Source organism: Mustelus asterias, chromosome 9 (assembly GCF_964213995.1).
Source record: "Mustelus asterias chromosome 9, sMusAst1.hap1.1, whole genome shotgun sequence".
Taxonomy (NCBI): domain Eukaryota; kingdom Metazoa; phylum Chordata; class Chondrichthyes; order Carcharhiniformes; family Triakidae; genus Mustelus; species Mustelus asterias.
Window position 1 is genome coordinate 72,116,815 of NC_135809.1, and position 22,358 is coordinate 72,139,172.

General features: G+C 46.0%; 1 protein-coding gene across 1 annotated transcript in view; it reads right to left on the reverse strand.

Annotated features, from left to right (window-relative positions):
• Positions 1-22,358, reverse strand: part of LOC144499245 (mucin-6-like) — a 185,375-nt gene that overhangs the window by 61,537 nt on the left and 101,480 nt on the right. Inside the window, exons 15-16 of the mRNA XM_078221362.1 lie at positions 14,930-15,062; positions 11,946-12,195 (exon numbers count right to left, since the gene is read on the reverse strand). Of these exons, the coding sequence (XP_078077488.1) occupies positions 11,946-12,195; positions 14,930-15,062 (383 nt within the window). The remainder of the gene's footprint in view (positions 1-11,945; positions 12,196-14,929; positions 15,063-22,358) is intronic.

Consider the following 22,358-nt stretch of genomic DNA (forward strand, 5'->3'; position numbering starts at 1 on the left):
TGAAGTAAATTAGTCATGATTTTATTGAATGACAGAACAGGCTGAAAGGTCTGAATTGCCAACTCCTGCTCCAATTTCTAATGAATGAACTCCATCATGAAGTGATTCATGCTTACTTGGAATTTTACTGTGAAAAATAGATGAAAAGAAGTTGGCCACATAGTTGACACCTAACAATGGTGAGTGTTTTAGTACCATCCTAACCATTGCCTTTTTGTCTTCTCTCCAGGCCCTTCTCAGCATCTGGATACAGCAGAAAAGGACACTTCAAAGAAGAAAAAGCTCTTAAGGATGCAGCGTTATATGCTCCATTCATCCCATGCTCCAGCATAGGTGCCATACAGATTTAATTCCACCATAAAGAGAATAATGGGCCACATGTATAGAAGTTCAAGGAGTCAATCATCTTTCAAAGATGAATCCGTGTAAATGATGAACCAATGGGGGGAATCTTTCAAAGATGAATCCGTGTAAAGTGCCGGATCTGGGGGCGTCAAATAGATCCGCTCCTGGAATCCTCTTTCCAGCGCACCCATACGCATTTTGCCGGCTCCGGTCCGGATCGCGCAGTGGGCGGGGCTTAGGGCTGGTGGACCGATCGGAGCTCTGAACTGCGCATGCGCAGTTCGAAAAAAACCGACAGCGTGCCCGGGCTCTCAAAAAAAAGCAGAGAGCGGCTCTCTTACGTTCATCCTCTGGTCAGGGGCGGGGAGGTGGGGGGAGGGGGTGTGACGTCTTATCCTCGGGGAGAGGGGGGGGTCTGTGGGAGGGGAGGGGGTGTGACTGATCATCCCCTGGGGGGGGAGGAGAGGCGGTGTGACCGATCATCACGTCCACTCCGGCAGGAGGCATCGGCCGCAGACTGGCAGCCGACACTCCACCCCCTCCCCCCGACCAGAGAATGAGACGTCACACCCCCTCTCCTCCCCCCACCCCAGGAGATGAGACGTCACACCCCCTCTCCTCCCACCCCACCGTCCCGTCCCCCCAGGGGATGAGACGTCACACCCCCTCTCCTCCTCCCACCCCCCTCCCTCCCCGACCAGAGGAGGAGCTGGGTCAGGGAGCCGTTGCAGTCTCTGACCCCGCTCTTCGGAGGCTGCAGCGGCGACTTCGGACTTTTATTCGGCAGGTCGATTAGAGCGCGGACGCGGATCGGGCCAGAAGACGGTAAAGTGGGATTTAGCGGTAGAGTTGGGCGCGCAGTTCATTAAGTCGATTTAAATGCATGCAAATGCATTTAAGTCATCGCGCCGCCCGATTCGGGCGCGCGCCGGACCCGTACCCGAATCGGGTGTCGGTAAAGGTAAAAATCTGCTCGGATTCGGGTGCAGATCGCGTTAAAGGCCCGACGCCCAACTTTACCTCGATTTCACGCCCAAAAACGGGCGCGAAGTTTTGGTAAAATCAGGCCCAATGTGGCAATGACATGCTGAAAGCATTACACTAAATCAGCAAGGCTGCTCCTTCATCACCCAGTAGCCAATAAGATGCCAACATGCTAGCTGGGTCAGATTGGCCCAGCAACAATGCAGTGCAGCAATCTGCAACCAGGGCCTCAATAACTTCACTACCTGGAATTCCCTGGCCATGAACATCTCAAAGATTCCCAACATGAGGAACAGCAGATTTCCACTAACTTTGCCAAGGTCACCAGGTGAATACTCCATGGAAGCTGCAGAGCGAGGCAAACTTTTTATTGGAAGCAATAGCTTCGGAGCAAAATGAATGGAAGGCAATTACTGTTTTTGGAATTAAACTAACAAGTTACGTATACAGCGTAGTTTTACAGCAGCTTCTGAGGTTTGAATGTTCTTTCATGAACATTTGGAGGACTGCGTCCAGTTCTGGTCGCCGCACTACCAGAAGAACGTGGAGGCGTTAGAGAGAGTGCAGAGAAGGTTTACCAGGATGTTGCCTGGTATGGAGAGTCTTAGCTATGAGGAGAGATTGGGTAAACTGGGGTTGTTCTCCCTGGAAAGACGGAGAATGAGGGGAGATCTAATAGAGGTGTACAAGATTATGAAGGGGAGAGATAGGGTGAACGGTGGGAAGCTTTTTCCCAGATCAGAAGTGACGTTCACGAGGGGTCACGGGCTCAAGGTGAGAGGGGCGAAGTATAACTCAGATATTAGAGGGATGTTTTTTACCCAGAGGGTGGTGGGGGCCTGGAATGCGCTGCCAAGTAGGGTGGTGGAGGCAGGCACGCTGACATAGTTTAAGACTTACCTGGATAGTCACATGAGCAGCCTGGGAATGGAGGGATACAAACGATTGGTCTAGTTGGACCAAGGAGCGGCACAGGCTTGGAGGGCCGAAGGGCCTGTTTCCTGTGCTGTACTGTTCTTTGTTCTTTGAAAGATTAAAGGAGCGGTGAGAATGCATCAAGAAATGTTAAAGCAAAGGGGAATGAGAATAAATGGGTCATTAGAATTGTAAGTAATTAACATGGCCCTTGCATTTCTTACTGTAATATACCATCCTCCTTCATCCATTGCAATTTCAGGAAACCTGGGTCTAAAGGTGTTTCATAAGTCACAATCTACAATTGAGTTCTTGGAGCAAGTGTTTAAAAACAATATATCCTCAACTTAAGAAAACTTAAGTGTAACTCACTTCAATTTTCAGCACAGCATACTGCTGTGAATTGCTATACTCTGAAATGAAGTTTGTATCGTTATTTTGTATTCATAGCCTTGGTCACCTAGAAAATATCAACACTTTAAATAACAACTCTTCTGCTACAGATGAAAAGATAATGAAAATGTTGAAGGTAAACTACAGATTCATGAACATGTGAAAGACGAAAACACAGGTTAATACTTTGGATGGACCCTGTTTATCAGTGAAAAGCTACCTGATATATTGTCAAGACTGTACGAATGAGCTCCGTCAGGTGTTGATTTATAACTGCTGCACGATGCTTCGGCTCTGCAAACTTCTCCAAATTTCCTTAAAGTCCTTCATATAGCTTTGACAATATATCAGCCAGATTTTCAAGGTACGGCCAGGATAAAGGCTCACAAGAATTCTACTAGAAGTAATTAGCCTATGTAAAGTTTGTTCATGTCCTGCGACTCTCAAACATCTCAAGATTATCATATGTGGCTCTTAGGTACATTTGACCTTTCCTGGTACATAACAAATGTGACTTTTGCCCCTATAATCATCACTATCTGTGGTATTTATAATTCTAGTTTTAGTATATAGCCCAAATCTCCTATTCACATTTTTGGGGATAAATCTTAAGTAATGCAGCAGGGCTAAGAACAAACATTAATGAACAACTAGCAGGATATTGATAGGAAATTAACAACACATAGATCTGATAGAGACCATCAAAAATATTCATAGAATCATAGAATTCTACAGTGCAGGAGGCAGCCATTCGGCCCATCGAGTCTGCACCGATCACAACTCCACCTAGGCCCGATTCCCGCAACCCCATGCATTTACCCTAGCTAGTCCCCCTGACACTAAGGGGCAATTTAGCATGACCAACCTACCTAACCCACACATCTGAGAGGGGAAACCGGAGTACCCGAAGGAAACCCATGCAGGCACGAGGAGAATGTGCAAACTCCGCACACAGTGACCCAAGCCGTGAATCGAACCCAGGTGCCTGGCGCTGTGAGGCAGCAGTGCTAACCGCTGTGCCACCATGCCACCCAGATTTACTTTGTTTTTTAAAAAATTGATTGTGGGGTTAGTGGGAGGCCAGGGCAGGAAGGTGGCTTTCATTCGCCACCTCCTCTCCAATGCCACCTCCCTCAATCAGGCACTTGTTGCCTTTGCGAGACTGACCTCTTCTAGAAGCTGGCATTAGAAAGCCATCCAAATCCCATTTAATAGATCCCTACAGTGCAGAAGAGGCCATTCGGCCCATCGGATCTACACCAATTCTCTGAGCGAGAGTCTTATCCAGACTCTCTCGTCCAGGCTATCCCTGCAATCCCACACAACACTAATCGTTTTTCATCTTTCACATGTTAAGTCTACCATCTACATTTTCATTACCTCTTCATCTCCAGCAGCAGAGTAGTTAATTAAAGTGCTGATGATTATCCATGTACCTAAGGCTATAAACTTAAGAGGAAGTAAAAAAGCGAGTAAATTATAGAGCATTTTTACATTGCTGGGAATCGTCACCTTTGAAGACCACAGAACATTTTCTTCATAATCGATGAAATTATTTTGCATTTAAGACACTCACTGTTGCAATGTAAGAAATGCAGCAGCCAATTTGCACACAGCAAGCTCCCACAAACAGAAATTTGATAATGGTCAGATAATCTGTTTTTAGTGATGTTAATTCGTTTATTTTCTTTCTTATGCAGAATAATCCTTGAAGTTCCATGCTATTTTCTACTCACACTACGAGTTTCTGTAGCATGCATCTGGCATGTTGGTTGATAAGCTGCTCCATATTCACCTTCTTTTGCATTTGCACAGTTGAAGTAAATTTTAGGATGGCCACACATTTCTAAGGAAGAATATTCAATGTTTCATTACTAAAATATATAACATTTGGTATGCATCAAGGGTATCTTATAGTGAGTCAAATTAATAGATTAGATTTACTATGGCCTGTTTCATTCAAAATTATTACTGTATTACTTGAGTACAAATCAATTTTGTCACATTTTAAGTACTTTGGGGAAAATATTTAGAGATGGGTTAAAACCTAAAGTTAAAGTTCAATATACAATGTGAAAATTTTCATATTTTGTTTATGCTTTTAAAAGAATCTAAGTTAACAAATGTTTCCTACCTCCGGAGATGAAAGAGTTGCCGAAACATTCAACGTTGCCATTTTGACAAAAGCTAGGAAGAGAATAAAACGCAAGCTGTTTTAATTATACAATCCATATCATCCAAATTCCATCCTCGTTCAGCTGTAAATTTGTAAAAAGGACTCTGGATCAAAATTGAACTCCTGCCATTGGATCTCCACTGAAATGGTACAGCAGTGAAGATTAATGTAAAATATTGTGAAACCCTCAAGTACATCAGGCAGGAAGGCAAGTTAGTACCTTGATTTGATGATAAGGTAATTGAACATTTTGCAGTGGATGACTTATTTGCCTGGCATTGAAGAAAAGTTGCCAAGGCTAGCTTGGAGAGCGTGGGAAAAGGTAGCAACTAACTCTAGCAGTTCTAGCGTTGAAAGAAATATAACAAGGGAAAAATAGAATAGCTCCGCACAGCTCCTACACATCTAAATGTCCTCCTTTTAAATGAAAGCGGAATAGCCAGTAGAAGTTCTTTCCCACATAAGTTATTTCCCTAATTCCTATTTCCATAGACTGATTGCAGATAATGGAAAATCTGATATAGAAAATACCTTAATGGAACAGCATCTGCTACCTCAAGAAACCATCTTCCTCATGCTGAGGGAAAAACTCACATGGGGTCTCAGGTTCGATCTTTTGCTGTCATTATTGAAGGGTCTCATGAGTTTAAAAGGCAGTGTTCAATAGCAAACTGGCAACGAACTAGCTGATTATTGAGTTGTGCTGCATACTGCTACAATCATTCTAGAAAGCTCCCAAAGGTTTACATTGATGAATTTCCATGGAATGGTCGATAAACTAATCCCCTACTTTAGCATTCCAAAGATATTTTCCATGATATTTTCATGTAAATATAAGATTCATTATAATGCTGTTCAGTGATCTCAATACTGCCAGTAGATAGCCAAGATTTCCCAACATTTAACACTTCAATCATGGCCCTTCTGCAAACAGTGGGGGGTTAATAAATTGCCTTAGAATAAAGGAACCATCTGAGTCATGAGGATCCTGGCAGTTTTTCATTTTTATGCCAGTGGTCAGACATTGGTTGTACATTTATTCATGGCAACATATGTGGCAGCATGGGGGCACAGTGGTTAGCACTGCTGCCTCACAGCGCCAGGGACTCAGGTTTGATTTCTGGACTGGGTCACTGTCTGTGCACATTCTCCCAGTTTCCGTGTGGGTGTCCTCCGGATGCTCCAGTTTCCTCCCACAGTCCAAAAGACATGCTGGTTAGTGAATTGGCCATGCCAACTTCTCCTTCAGTGTACCCAAACAGATGCCAAAGTGTGGTGACTGGGGGATTTTCACAGGAACTTCATTGCAGTGTTAATATAAGCCTACTGGTGACACTAATAAACCTAAAACTTAAACTTAAAACACATGGTCAAAAATATTTCCATCTATCACTGCTATATATTGATTCGCCCTGTTAAACAATGTCTCTGCTGCCTGCCAGCTGCATCAATGGTCAGTAGATTCGTTGATACATTCAATGGTCAGTAGGTTAATTGATGCATTCAATGACACTGGTGTCTCCTGAAAACATCCACTGGTATAGAAGCATAATTCCACTGTTATTTTCCTCGTGTTGCCAAGATATTGGTAAAGGAAGAGGCAGTAGCAATATTGGATAGGATAACAATAGATAAAAGGTAACATCTCAGGACCAATCCTGAGTTATAGTAGTGAGGTTTTGGTGATGCACTAACTCAGTTCACCAACTACGGCTTGATTAATCATCTTGATCAACTCTAAATGAAGAACCGATCTGGGGACATTACAAAAAACTGCCCTTGCCCTGCGCTACCCAGCAGCTGAATTTTCAGTCTGGGAATGCTTTTCCCGTGCCAGGAAGTTGATTGAATGTTCAATGTAGCTTGCAGAGCTACTATGGGCAGTCAGAAACCTACTCAAGTTAGCAATCCGTACTGTTTTCTGATATTACTCCGACCATCATTAGGATGCATGTTGCATGGACATCTTCGCAATCCTATCTTCCAGAAGAATCGAGAAACAAAGAGCCTGAAGTCTCCACCGATGATCATTGGTAACATACTTACAGGTTGCGCTGCAGGAATTCACCAAGGTTCCTTAGGCAGAACCTTCCAAACCCATGACCACTACCATCCAGAAGGACTAGAGGAGTAGATACCTCTGAACACCAACACCTGGAGGTCCCCCTCCAAGTCCTTCACCATCCTCACTTGGAAATATATTGCCATTACTTCACTGTCGTTGGGTCAAAATCCTGGAATTCCCTCCCTAACAGTACCGTGGATGATGATACACCTCAGGAACTACCACAGTTCAAGAAGACAGCTCACCACCACCTTCTCAAGGGCAACTAGGAATGGGCAAAAAATGCTGGTCCAGCGAGCAATGCCCACATCCCATAAATTAATTTTTAAAAACCTGATGACTGGTTGAATAAACTTCAGCAGAATATAGGGAGACTTGGGCAGGTGCCTGGAACCTAAAATTTAATGCAGAAAAGTGTGAAGTGGTTTATTTTGGTAAAAATGAGACAAAGTGAACAAAAGAGCATTAGAGAGACCTGGGGGTGTATGCACACAATTTTTTTTTTAACAGGTGCCAGGACAAATTGAGGATACATAGAAACATAGAAGATAGGAGCAGGAGGAGGCCATTTGACCCGTCAAGCCTGTTCTGCCATTCATTACGATCATGGCTGATCATCAATAGCCTAATCCTGCTTTTCCCCCCAAAACCTTTGATCCTATTTGCCCCGAGTGCTGAATCTAGCTGCCTCTTGAATACATTCAATGTTTTGGCATCAACTACTTCCTGTGGTAATGAATTCCATAGGCTCACCACTCTTTGGGTGAAGAAATGTCTCCTATGTGATCTTCGGCTTTATTAAGGAATAGAGTACAAAATAAAGGAAGTTATGTTTGTTAAGTCGATCCGAAGCCAGTTGAAATATGAAACTAGACACTAATACTTTCCTGATAATAGGTTTATTTACAAGAAGCAGCATTACCCATGCTGCTTCCTAGTTACCACACAATTGTCCTCAGCAGTCTTTCTTTATAAGTGCTCTCATCTGGTATCTTAATAGTATTGACATATGATTAACAGATTCCCATTTCTTTAACAAAATAACACCCAAATATTTTTAAAACAAATCAAAGAGAAAAACATTCATATATTGTATAAATCAATAATAATACACTTCTCTCTTCTAGGACTTTCAACAATTTCTTTGAGCAAGCTTTATTTTTGTAAAGCAGTCTAATAATTGATGACTTGCATTGGTTCATTTTGTCTGACAGATCTCTTTTCTCTCCACAATTCTTTTAAACCAGCAAGGTCATTCATTAACCTTTCCTCAGTCACGATCTTTGTTGAATGTACATTAACCCATAGACAAGGCTCTCACATTGACGGGTCAAGCTTTTATAAATGTGATTTCCCTCAAGATCTTTGATGAGTAAAATACAAAGCTAAGACTTCTACTTGAGCCCCCTAGAGTCTGTCCCTCTACAGATAGAGTATCACACTTTTTATTTTCTTAGTTTCTCAGCCAAGTGACAAAATATTTTATTCTTACGCACCAAAGATATGTAAACCTAGCTGTACTCAAATTACCATCCGGATGGTTGGCATGGGAAGTGTCACTAATAAGGATTCATTTCATATCCTTTGGGTCACCCAAGACTGGAAACTTAAAGATGTATTTCTTCAAAATTAATTTTCTCATGTTATATTTGTCCTCAAAATCTACTCAATTGTAGAATGTTTCACCATAGTATTACCTTTACATCATAAGTGGCATAGGATCTTGTCTGAGTGTTTTAAGGGTCCTGGACCAGGATCCCAAACTACATTAGGAAGCCAGACTAGACCCCAACAATTTTTTTTTATTTTGGTATAAATGTGAGGATAGGATGCTTCACTCCAGGAGGAATTCTGCTGACAAATTAGTGATCTTTGATAGTAAAACTTTATTTAATAGCACAGTTCAACCATAACTCTAACAAATGAAGCAGCTTAACTATTACCCATTGAAAAATATTTAAATGAAACTCTAATTTCTAACTTATCCCTGTTTCTTGTGTTCCAAATAGCCAATGTTCTGAACATTCTTCTCACAGACTCAAAAAACACTTTAAATACAATTAGCAACCATAAATATAGTTGCTATAATGAGTGTAAACAGCCTTGAAGCTTTCAGAAAGATTTTGTGGGGGGAGCAGCTTGCAGACCTCTGTCTTTAAACAAACGCCAGCAAGAACTCAAATCTGTTTAGTTTCTTCTTTGGGTGCAAAATCATCTTTCTTTGATGACCTATCCCTATATGTCAGGGTATGTGCAATGCTTTTTAGATATGATTGTTGATACATGGTTATTCTCAACCTCTTCTCCAAATTCCTTCCAACTATCCAATACTTCTTATTGAAAAACGGAAAATGCTAGAAAAATATTTCAATTTCTAAATTTCCAGCATCCGTAGTATTTTGCTTTTATTATCCCATTCTTAAGGCTTGGCTTCTTTTAATAAATTATCTTCTAATTATTTTGCAGCACTAAAATTTTCCAGTCATAAGGGCTTCTACTTCTAACAATATTCCTAAGTTGTTCTGTAGATCTTGTTCTATGGCATAGCCTGATTAAGCAAAAGCCTCGACTTTCCCTCCTATCTCTCTCTAGGCTATGTGATGACCTGGATTGGGGAGGGGGGGATAATAATCGGAGGCTATTGAAGCTCGCGAGTGGTCGGCACGCTGGCACTGCCCACTAGGGACCCTGGCAGTGTCCACAAGGTAGCCTGGCACTGCCCATTGGGCACCATAACTGTGCTAGGGACAGTGCCAATGGGATGGAGCTGGAGTGGAGTGGAGCCAGGACAGGGGCAGGAGAAGCGAGGAGCTCTACAAAGGTGGGAGGGAACCCTGCAGGGATGGGAGAGCATTGCCGGGGGGGCGATCGGCAGGAGCTCTGTGGGGGGGGGGGATGGCAAAGGGAGCTCTGTGTGTGGGGGGGGGGGGGGGGGGAAGAATGGCGATGTCCATGGAGGGGAATCCCGATGTCCATGGGGTGGATGGGGGGAGGGGTGGTAGGAAATCTTTCAGTACTGGGAGATCAGGGCACATGCACAACGGTGCCCCTAGAGCTCAGTAGCCAGCTTCACCAGTGAAGCAGCCAGCTTCCCCCACAAGTGCAATAAGATTACATTTCTAAACTCGCCCAAAAACGAGACTGAAACACTCCATTTTCTCATTCATTCAGTACTCGAATCTTTTCACAAAATCCACCCATCTCTTTTTGAGAATTTAACTCCAGTTAACTTCAGGAGCCTATCCACGTGCAACACTTTAGCACAATCTAACAATTTGAAAGTCAGCATTGAAGAACGTGAAATGGTCCCGAACATTACTGATTGCATTCTATGATTCCTATTTGACTCCACCAGATAGGACAACTTTGGAGGGATTGCAAAAATGGCCTATCATCCCACACAATAAATTCTCCACCCAACAGCTGAAGTACTCATGAAAATCTATGTCAAAATGTATTGACATACAAATACTACAAAGTTACAAAGAACATCTCAGTATCTAGTAACTCTAATTCTGCATCCGAGGATTATCAGAACTCAAGACACTCAAAATATTATGGGCATGATCTTACCAGCTCACAGCGCCCATTGATCAGTGTGGTGAGCCAGGAAGATAGCCTGAGGTCAAAACTCCGATTCGATTGCCATCTTCCCGTCAAGAACTACGAAGTGTTTCACAGTAACTTCATTGCAATATGAATGTAAGCCTACTTGTGACTAATAAATAAACTTTACTTTACCATAAGATTGCCTGGATATCCTTATAATTATCAAGTCCAGGATGGTTGCTTCACCCCTTCTGGATGCTTCCCACCTCGTTGACGAGGTGTCACCAGGACCAGAAAATCACTACTGCTTTGCGCGGAAACCAGGCGTCATGGCCATGTTGGCAGAATCAGAGGCCATTGCAGCCCTGGGTAGACGGGGACATGGCCAGGCAGTGCCTAATGGGCAGCACCTGCCTGGTAGTGCCCAACTGGCACTTGGCAGTGCCTGGTTGGGCACTGTAAGTGTACTGGGGCCTGAGTGGGGGTAGGGGCTACACACTCTGACGGGTGGCTATGCAATCTAACGGGGGGGTGGGGGGTTATGCACAGGGGCCGATGTGTGGGGGGAAATGATAGAGAGGATCACAGTGGGGGGCGGGGGGGGGGCATATCAGGGGTATACACCAGGGAATCCATTAGGAGGGCCCTGATGCCCCGATGGCAATGGCCCATGTCGGTGTGAGGGGTGATAATGCTGCCAATGAAGGGGGAGTGGGTGCACTGTCCATGGGGGGAGGCGGGTAGGAGGTGGTATGTGCGAAATGGCGCCTCAGCGCTTGACATCGGCTTCACTGGCATGTGTAGGCTCTGCCCCCCCCCCCCCGCCCCCTACCCCCCCCTCTCCCCCCCCCCCCCCCCCCCCCTCACCTCCCCCTGATCCAGTGCAATTCTCCCAGCTGTCAAGAAAATTGAGACAGTGCCAGAAGATTGCAGTGCTAAGTTCACCGCAAAGACTGGCGTGGAGAACTCCCATTTTCTCATCGTTACAATACTTAGAATTCTTTTGGTGAAATTCCGCCCTATTTTATTTTTTCTTCAGCATGTTTCTTTAATGAGGGAAGTTTACATTGACCTGTAAGCACAAAATCCAGTGGCTGATCATAGTGAGGTCAGAAACTTTACAAAAGACAGCTCTTTAAATTTTAACAATTGCTTCCTGCGAAACATTCAAGGGCAATGGGGGTCAACCCCATCAATATTCTGATAGGTTGCATGTCCCTACAGGAATTCCTGACATGCTAAATGCATGAAAATTATCCCTACTATGTCAGCGGAAATAACTATTTGAAATTGGGTCTGATAAAAGAAATGGCAATTGCTGATCAAACAGCAAAGGGGAATAGTTTATAGGTGGCCTCATATGTAGAAAAATACAGAAACAGATCAAGGCATTCATTAATGCAAGGTAATATCCGCTTGATTTGCCCACAATGGTACTATTACTTTTGTACTTGATTGAGGACGGCTGACATTTTAACTGCTTGAAATAATGCAAAACGCATTCATTATTCAACTCACCACATTTGATCAAAAATGATGACTCTCTTGCCAGCAGGTATAATTGGACCACTTTGCAAAAAACATGGACAGCTGGATGCACTAACACATGTGTTGGTATCGTCTAGAAAAGTATCTGGTGGGCAGTTGCAGCCATCTACTGGAACACCATTCTCAGTGCATTCGAGGACTGGATTGGACAGTGAAAAGCAGGTATGGTTGCATGCTTTAGAATCGTAACTGAAAACCTTAAGGCCATGGCAAGAAATTTCTGAAAGCAAAAGTTAAGCATAGTTCATGAATCATTCTGAAATACAGCACAATGCAAAATCTTTTTGGATTGGTTACATGGTAATTTTGAAATTATTTTAGTTGTTAACTTTGAATTACTAAAACAAATAACAAAATAATTCAAAACTTCTATGCAGATTCTCCAGCTAATCTGTTATTTGTCGTTCATAGAATCATAGAATCCCTACAGTACAGAAAGAGGCCATTCGGCCCATCGAGTCTGCACCGACCACAATCCCACCCAGGCCCTACCCCCATATCCCTACATATTTTACCCACGAATCCCTCTAACCTACGCATCTCAGGACACTAAGGGCAATTTTAGCATGGCCAATCAACCTAACCCGCACATCTTTGGACTGTGGGAGGAAACCGGAGCACCCGGAGGAAACCCACGCAGACACGAGGAGAATGTGCAAACTCCACACAGACAGTGACCCAAGCCGGGAATCGAACCCAGGTCCCTGGAGCTGTGAAGCAGCAGTGCTAACCACTGTGCTACCGTGCCGCCCTAATTCTTCAAATCTTCAAATGAACTGCCAAAAATACAGTAGATGAGTAGAAACCACTTGCAGGAATTGTTCCCTTATTGTCAAGGTATTTCTTCCAGAATTATAATAAACACAAGGATTTTAAAGCAAAGTACAGGCATCTAAAACACAGCTTCATGGCAATGAGAAACAGTTGCAGCTGGATATTGATGCAAAAATGGTAAATCTCAATCTGACTTCAAATAAAAGAGATCCAAGTGGTATCAAAACATTTGGGGAGACTACTTCACACAGCTGTGGAGTTACATTATGGGCAGAAGAACTCCAAAGTGGTGCAAAGTCAGGTTTGAAAGATGTTCTGGAATAGTCTTAAGTCTCCTGAACTCCTTATAAGCCTTCCTTACAGACTTTAATTGTTTAGAAGGGAATCCATGTTCTCTATAAACGATCTGATGTGGACCAGAGCTCTGAACACATGGTTAACCTGCAGAGCTCTCTTTGAGGGTAAGTTGTGGTTTTCAGCTGCCAGTTTAACTCAGATGTTACTGCCTGTTTCTCATTTAACAGTTCCAGATCTCACTACAGTAGCATATCTTTTAACCTAGTTTATAATGCATTAACTGTGAAAGTTACTCTCAACTAAGAAATTTCAGCACTATTTATTTGATTACATTCAAGAAGCTTGACAGCATCCAGAACGAAGCAGGTTACCACCTCAATACCAAGTCATATTGGCAACACTGTGTGCCATCTACAAGAAATACTGCAGCAACTCAGATTCCTTTAACAGCACCTTACAAACCCATGACCTCTACCACCTTGAAGAACAAGACCAGAAGATGCATGGAACACCACCACATGCGAGTTCCCTTTCCAGCCACACAATATTCTGACTTGGAAATATATCGCCACTCCTTCACTGTCACTTCGTCAAGATCCTGGAACTCCCTCCCTAAGAAAACTGTCGGTGTGTCTACCACATGGACTGCTGCAATTCAAGAAGGTGGCTCACCATTATATTTTCAAGAACAATCAGGAAGAAGCAATACAAGATACAAAATTGACTTGACGACAGAAGACAGAGAGTGGTTGTAGAGGATTGTTTTTCAAACTGGAGGCCTGTGACCAGCTGTGTGCCTCAAGGATCGGTGCTGGGTCCACTGTTATTTGTTATTTATATTAATGATTTGGATGAGAATTTAGGAGGCATGGTTAGTAAATTTGCAGATGGCACCAAGATTGGTGGCATAGTGGACAGTGAAGAAGGTTATCTAGGATTGCAACCGGATCTTGATCAATTAGCCCAGTGGGTTAATGAATGGCAGATGGAGTTTAATTTAGATAAATGTGAGGTGATGCATTTTGGTAGATCGAATCGGGGCTGGACCTACTCAGTTAATGGTAGGGCATTGGGGAGAGTTATAGAACAAAGAGATCTAGGAGTACAGCTTCATAGTTCCTTGAAAGTGGAGTCACAGGTGAACAGGTGGTGAAGAAGGCATTCAGCATGCTTGGTTTCATTGGTCAGAACATTGAATACAGGAGTTGGGATGTCTTGAAGTTGTACAAGACATTGGTAAGGCCACACTTGAAATACTATGTACGATCCTGGTCACCCTATTACAGAAAGGATATTATTAAACTAGAAAGAGTGCAGAAAAGATTTACTAGGATGCGACCGGGACTTGATGGTTTTGAGTTATAAGGAGAGGCTGGATAGACTAAGATTTTTTTCCCCTGGAGCATAGGAGGCTTAGGGGTGATTGTTTAGGGGTCTGTAAAATTATGAGGGGCATAGATCAGCTAGATAGTCAACATCTTTCCCAAAGGTAGGGGAATCTAAAACTAGTGGACATAGGTTTAAGGTGAGAGGGGAGAGACACAAAAGGGTCCAGAGGAGTAATTTATTTTCACACAGAGGGTGGTGAGTGTCTGAAACAAGCTACCAGAGGTAATACGAAAAGCATTTAGACAGTTACATGGGTAAGATGGATATAGATATGGGCCAAACGTGGGCAATTGGGACTAGCTTAGTGGTAAAGACTGGATGGCATGGACAGGTTGGGCTGAAGGGCCTGTTTCCATGCTGCAAACCTCTATGACTCTAAAGAATAAGTCCTGGGTTTGCCCACAGCGCTCACATCCCAAGAATTAATCAAAACTATTCTAAGCACTATTAATGGCTTTGAAATCAAAAAACAACAATTCTCATCGAACACTTACTGCATTGATTCACAAAATTTCTCCAGTCTGTCAATATCAGGCCTTTTATGGCACAAGCACGAGCATATACTCCAAGGGAATTGCACATGAAATCCTGGCTTTTCTCATAATTGCAAGTTTCAAACTTACACCTCTGAAGGAAATAAAATAACATGAAAGAGACATTTTAAAAAGGCAGAATAACATCTGAGAATTCAAACTTCTTCAAATGAAAACACATTCATTTGTGCATTTTCATCTTTATCACCTGGATGATAATCTGTTGAAGCAGATCACCTGCCCTTCACAGAACCCAGCCGATCTTCATTGTTATTTATATTAAAAATGAATTACAACTTTCAGCATTTCATCAGCACTTTCGAGCTGTGAATGAACTTATCCAACAATGAAAGCTAAAAAGTTAAAGATGATAAATACAGTGAAATAGCTCACGCGTGGAAATATCTGGGAACATTATGGGGAAAAAAACTTAAGGCTTAAGGCCTGGTTGAATTGAGGCAGGCAACATGCAAACCATTCTGCCTGTTCACCAAAATGCTAATAACTTGAAGCCCAGCTCAAAATGTGCTGCTCATTGCAGGTATAACAGGGGGCCCAGCTTTCCTGTCCTTCTTAAAGGCAGCCTGCTCCTTAGTGCACTCAGGCTACAGCAAGTAATTAAACAGTGCCAATGAGTCTTTGAGAGAAGAAAGAAACTGCAAAGGTGAAAGAAGGGGCTCCTAGATACTCTGTATCAGTGCTGGAGGGCTCAGCTCAGCAGGTCAGGATTGACAAGATGTCATATTTTTATAGGTAGCTGGAAGACCCTCAAGATATAGCACCTGAAAAGAACAGTTGATCACAGAGGTCAATTCCTGGCATCAGCAATCAGGACTTTTGCCCAATGATCAGATGCCCCACCTCATTCTCACACACTTAACGATGCTGTTAGCCTCACTCCCACTTCTCGTGGAACCACATATACCCAGCTCTACATTTATGGCAGGCACATCACCCAAACACATTGCATCACACACTTTAACATTCTTCCACCTCTTACAAGAAAGACTGCACATAACTAGTGAGAGTAGCAGAGTACTAGAAGGGGGAAAGCCTATTCGGTATTGTCCAAACACACTGGAAGAGATGGTGATCCAAGGTAGAACAGATAGTGATTGAGGCTATTGCATCTGGCATCGCGGAAATTCTTCAGGATGAAGGTGCCTTATGCACTTTTCTCAAATCTTACTTCACACACACATTTTGCACAATGTTCAGATGCAAGTAGTGTGAATATGGATCTCTTGCTTTCCAGCCCAACTCACTTCTTCCCCTCCAGTCCTCTGCTTCTGCATTTATTCTTTTAGATACCCAAGAAATGCCACCTGGGCAATAGTGCATCCTCACCATTATGGGCACGATCAGCAGCAGATGTTTGATGGAGAAGTATCCTCACTTGATCAAAATAACAGCTACCAGCTCAGGTTCCATGTGTACTTTATAGGTGGTATAAAATCAGGATCAGCACATGTTGAGTCAGCAGGCACAACTGGGCCACAGCCTGTGCATAGACATGTGCCAGCTCAAAGAAGGGCAAAGTATCAGACAAATTCTGCTGCAGGGGACTTAGGTGAGGATTTCAATATGGTGACATTCAACAGAACAATTGCACAGAAAAATCCATAGTTCGTTAAGTGAAAGAGCCTCAGTCAAAGAGCATGGAGGAGTCCAGCTGCAATTTAGCACAGAGTTCACACAGAGCTCTGTGACAAACTTTCTAACATGGAAGTGGTGGCCCTCTCCATGATAGCATTTACAGAGTGCCGTCTCAGCTTTCACTGCAGCTTGGGCAGCAGTGACCTAACATCTGAATGCCGCATTGAAATCTCAGATCGAAGTCATGAGATCCATGCTTCTTGCCATCAAAGCCCAGCTTGGTACCATGGAGGCTTAGACTGCATGGCGATGGATATTAATGGTCAAGGGGACTTGACGGGTGGAATTTTACGAGATTCTTTTCAAAGTGTCCAGCTAGTGTGAAAACAGGAGAGTTTCTGATCTGTTTTTTCGGTGAGTTTTCACTCCCAATCTTATGGATTTAGACATTGAAAATATGGGCTAGACCTTTTCAAACCACTAGAGGCAGTAGGTGGGGCTTAACTCACCAGACAGCCTGTAGCTCAGATCAGAGCCACAAACTGTGCATTAGCACAAAAAGCTAAAAAATGTAAGTTCTCTTGACAAAAACCACCCCCCCCACCCCCCCAACACCCCCTCCCTTGGGCCAGATACAGCCTCCCCCTCAGTCCACAGACATCAGGGACCATCTCTCCCACCCCCCCCACCAACATTACCGACCCCCGGGACCCCCATGCACATGGCACCCTCATCACCCCCTGATTGCTAATCCCCTGCCCCTGATCATCATAGAGGCACATTTCCTCCCACCCACCACCCCCCATCAGCACACCTGCAAGTGTTGACTTGGCTTCCCCTCCATGGTAACAAGGCAAACTGCATTAAACTCACTGAAATGCTCTAACAGGTGCTTGACACGCCCAAACTGTCTACAGCTCATCTGCTCTAACAAGGGAAAGCTCCATAAAAGCCCCAAGGATGGACAGACAGGCAGGTGGTGCTGGAAGCTTGCCTCGAGGAAGACAGCCCCCTGATTTTTCAATACAGATCTTGCCAGGATGCTGGAGGCGTTAGAGGCAAGGCAGGAGACCTTCTTACCCCCCAAGAGAAGGGATGGCAATGCAGCCTTGGGGGAGGCAGTGGCAGCATGTGTGAGTGAGGGGGCACTGGCCAGGAGGACTGGAAAGCAGTGCCAGAAGAAACTGAATGACCTAATCTGGGCAGCAAGGCTGAGTGTTAAACCTGATCTCACATCTTTCCCCTATGTGACCCCCAAATCTCCCCACTCTCAGCACCTTGCATTCTTCCAGCCCCTGAAACCCTTGCCACCCCACACTCCAGGACTCCTGCCATCAGATTTTACATGGCTCCTTCTGTCCCCACAGGAGAAGAATGCCCATAGCTGCCGAGAGAGGGTGAAGACAGGGGGTCTTGTGTCAGGGATCCAGGTCCTCACCCCCTTTGTGGAGCGGGCACAATTAGTGATAGCCAGGTCGGGCTGGAACACAGAAGTGAACACCTAATCCTCCACTCATTGGAGATATCTGAAGTAAGTTGCATGCAATCCAGATTCCTGTCCCTCCCTTGCACTTAATCTTGTGCCCTGTGTTGCAGGAAGGGACCCAGGTGGACCAGGCCAATCTGGCATCACAGTGACATCAGTGTCCCTGTTGCTCCCACCCATCCTCCCCATGACAGATCAGAAGACTCCTCAGAGGAAGGTGATAGTTGGACCTCCAAGGTCGGCACCAGTTTTGTCTCGGCTTCCACCTTGCAGTTCACCATCGCAGAGACTCTCATATCGGTGGGTCATGTTTGTGGTGAGGCATCTGGCTCACTCTCGAGTGCGCACAGCACATCTGCTGATGTACATCGAGTGGAAGAGGGAATGTCCAAGGCCTCTGGCACGTGGGGGCCTGCCAGAGGCGAAGACTCAGCTGGCCCCAGGCTACATTCTGGGCCTGTCCGATCACTTCTCCCTCAGCTGTTGGAGATGCAGCAACAGAGCCAGGGAATGCAGGAGGGGCTGACAGCAACACTGAACCGACTACAAGGCTGCTGGGAGAAGTCCCAAAGCTTTCAGGTGGACCAGCTACTGCCTGTCTTGCGTGTCCACAGTGAAAAGCCTGGGGCAGGAAATCATCACCATAAATGGCAGGGTCTAAGCGATGGCCGAGTCACAGTAGGCTACCATGGAGTCCCAGAAGGCCACAGCTGAGGGCTTCAATAGGCTTTGCCAGATTCTGCAGCCAATGGCTCAGAGGCTCGAGAGCTTTCAGGAGACCAGCGGGACACAGCGAGTTATGGCTGCAGCCCTTGAAAATGTGGCCAGGTCACAGAGAATCATTGCTGAGGGGCTGCAGAGCTTGCAGGACGACACCGAGGCACAACAGGCTATGGCAGCAGCCTTTTGAGAATGTGGCCAACTCACCAAGGGTTGTGGCTGAGGGGATGCAGAGTGCGGCCCAGTCTCAGAGGGCACTTGCTGCTGCCATTGACAGATGGCCCCTGACTCAGGGCCATCCCGAGGACTCGCCCACCACGGCAAGAACGCGGGCGATCCTCCAAGACTGGCAGGGCCAGGCGATGCTGGAGCTTCTGGAGCTCACTGCAGAAGCACCGCCGTCCCATGAAGTGATCCAGGGGTCCCCAGGAATCCTGAAAGAGGAGGAGGGAGGGCACAAGCCTGTGCCGGGGCCTTCCACCCAGCAGACTGCGGTAGTGGCTATGCCTTCTGAATTCCCGCTTCCTGACACCGGGGCATCTCAGGGACAGCGAGATGAACTCGGTGGCATGGATACATCCATGACACCTGAAAGCCAGCCAGGGCCCTCAAGGTCCAGACCCTCCAGAGGATGATCACCAAGGACATCACAGGCCAAGGGGCATGTTAGGCAGCTGACCATCTCCACCTCTGATGTACATCCTGGAGAGACACCGAAACATAGTGGTACGCCACATAAAGAAAAGTTGTAGCGGCACAAAGATGGCATGGGTAAAGGAGTACGCCAGTTAGGTGGAATATTTAGACACTTTGAAGTTTCACTTTCACTTGTCATATATTAACACTTAATTTGATGGCACTTTTATTGGCACCAATGTTACTTCATCCTACTGCTGTGACTAATGTGTCCCTGATTAGCCTCCAACAAGAATGTATTCACCCCGACCTTCGCTGGAGGGACCCTGCACATTGATGTCATTGGGGGAGGATCCTCAGCACCCCAATACTGTGAAAATCAAGGCTCACAAATCATTCACTGGCTACAGCAGGTGGCATGCAGTGGCAGCACATTACAATATCTGCCATAGCATCCCCAGAAGCAGGGAGACATTCCCTCCCACCCCCTACCCAACCTGATCCGGCCCTGCATGGGTGTTTAGTGTGCCCTTACCCCTCCCCCCCACCCAGATGTGGACTCAGGTGCCAGCGTGCATGCAGAGCTCAGGTAGGAGTCAAACTAGTTTGCACCAGCGTATCATCACAATGGTGCATAGTGAGTCATCATCATCCTTGCCACAGAAACTCGCCAACACAGCACACCCAGGCCCACTACTCTGGTGTTACAATGTTGCAGGAGATTGTAGGGATGCACGAGGTGGGAGTGGGGGGTGGGGTTGGAAAGTGTTAGAATCCACGTGCGGCAACACAGGCCTCTAGTTTCCAAAACGTGTGGTGATCAAGGCCTCCCTCGCTGCTCTCACATGCCTGACCCTTGCTGCCGCCAGCTCTCCAGCGCCTAGGTGGTGTTGGTTGTCATCATCCTTGTCCTTCCGGACAGCCTGCTCCCCAGCAACGCCCGGGTATTCGGCCTCCATCTCTTCCTCCAGGAGGTCAGCCCGCTGCTGTGCCAGGTTACGCAAGGCACAGCACTTCACCACAATGGGGGGCGATATTGGAGGACCCCGCCAGAGAGGCCCAGGCACCTGAAATGCATTTTGAAGAGTACTATGCACCGCTCCAAGGTTGACCGGGTGGCAACGTGGGCCTCACATATCAGGTCTCCGTCTCAGGCCTCCGCATAGATGTGATCAGCCAAAACTGAGGCCGGTATGGCATGACCCCCACAAGCCATCCCTGCACCCTGGGCTCCTCCTCAAAAACCTCCAGGACATCTGAGCTCCCCAATATAAAGCTGTCATGCACATTGCTGGGGTGTCTGGTACAAATATGCATGATATGCAGTTGATGCTCACACACCCACTGTATGTTGATGGAATGGGAGCCCCTTCTGTTCATGAATCTTACAGGAGTTTTCTCCAGGGCTTTCAGGCTGATGTGAGCCCCCTGCACATTTGGCATCTCTGCAATGGCTGCAAATCCTGCAGCCCGGGCTTCCTGCTGGGCCTGACCCATGTCAAATTTAATATACTGGCCAGCCAGGGCATACAGGGTATCCATGATCTCTTTCACACACTTGTGCACTGATGACTGTGAAATGCCACAAACTGACGGCCTGGAAGGACCAGTGGTGTAAAGGTTTAAAGCGGCCGTCACTTTCACCGCCACCGGGAGTGGGTGCTGCCCTGTGCCCCAAGATGGCAGGTCCTGTCTCCTGTAAAAAATGGCACAAGGGGTGCACTGTTTCCTTTTGGAGCTGTCTGCAGCACGCAATGTCCAACCTTTGCTCAAAGGACACTCTAATGTAGAACTGCCGGGGTCTCCACTCCCTCCTTCTCCTGCCCCCTGCAACCCCCCCACCCTGGGGCAAATGATGACCACATCCTGCCTCCAGCAGCTGTCTCCCTCTCCTCCTGCGAGTGTTATGGCCTGGGCCTCCTGTGCCCACAATTCTTCCTCCTCTCCTTCTCCTCCTCTCTTCCAGCAACAACCAAAAGAACAGCAAGATCAATGGGTTGCACTGCAAAAGCTATATCATCACCTGGAAGGGTGGGGGAGGGGAGTGGGGGGGGGGGGGACAGTAGGGCAGGGGAGAGATTGGGGCAAGGGGAGAGATGCAAAAGTTAGAGAACTCTGCTCGCCCCCAGCTCAGCAACACACACTCAATTCCCTCCCCACCAGCCTCCCAAAATGGCAACACAGCCCCACCAACATCCCCCTCCCCAGCCCCCCAGAATGGCAACACAGCCTTCCCCCAATTACCCTTCCTGCACACACACCCTGAACCCATGCAGTAGTGGCCCCAGATAGCACTGCTTGACAAGTTCTGAGGCTGAAGCACTGCCTCTTCTGAGAGTTTCCAGCCCACTTCCCACCACCAACATTATTTAATGCTGCCAGCACTAGGACCCAGAGTCAACACTAAGACCCGAGGTCAGCGTTCAGACCGGGGTCTGTGCTGTGAGGCTGAACTCAGACCCTGTGAGCAACAGCCCCCCACCCCCTCACACACTTGGAGACTCCCCGCCCCGACCCGAAATGCAACATGCCCACCACAAGACAGCTGCAGCATGGAGCTCTTTGAAAACAGAGACTATTTCCTTGCTCACCCTCACTGCTTCAGCGCCTGAAGCTGACTTTTATATATGAGGTGTTTTGCTCACCGGTTGCAGCTGCAGCCAACGAGGTCATTAAGGCAGATGAGGTGGGACAATTGGGAGTGAAGCTCGCTAATTACATTGTGATGAAGGCAAAAAATGCAAATTGTTGTTTCCCCCATTTTGGACGGGGTCCTGATGGGAAAAACGGGTGCCATTCCCGCTAGACGACTCACTCCCGATTTTACAATCTTTTTGCGCCGAAAAACAGGTACGATGAAGTCATAAACTTTCCCCCATCATCTTTCACAGTGGCAATTACTTGGATTGCTAGGCATTGTCCTAGGAGAGTGGCAGTCATTCTGTGGTGCTC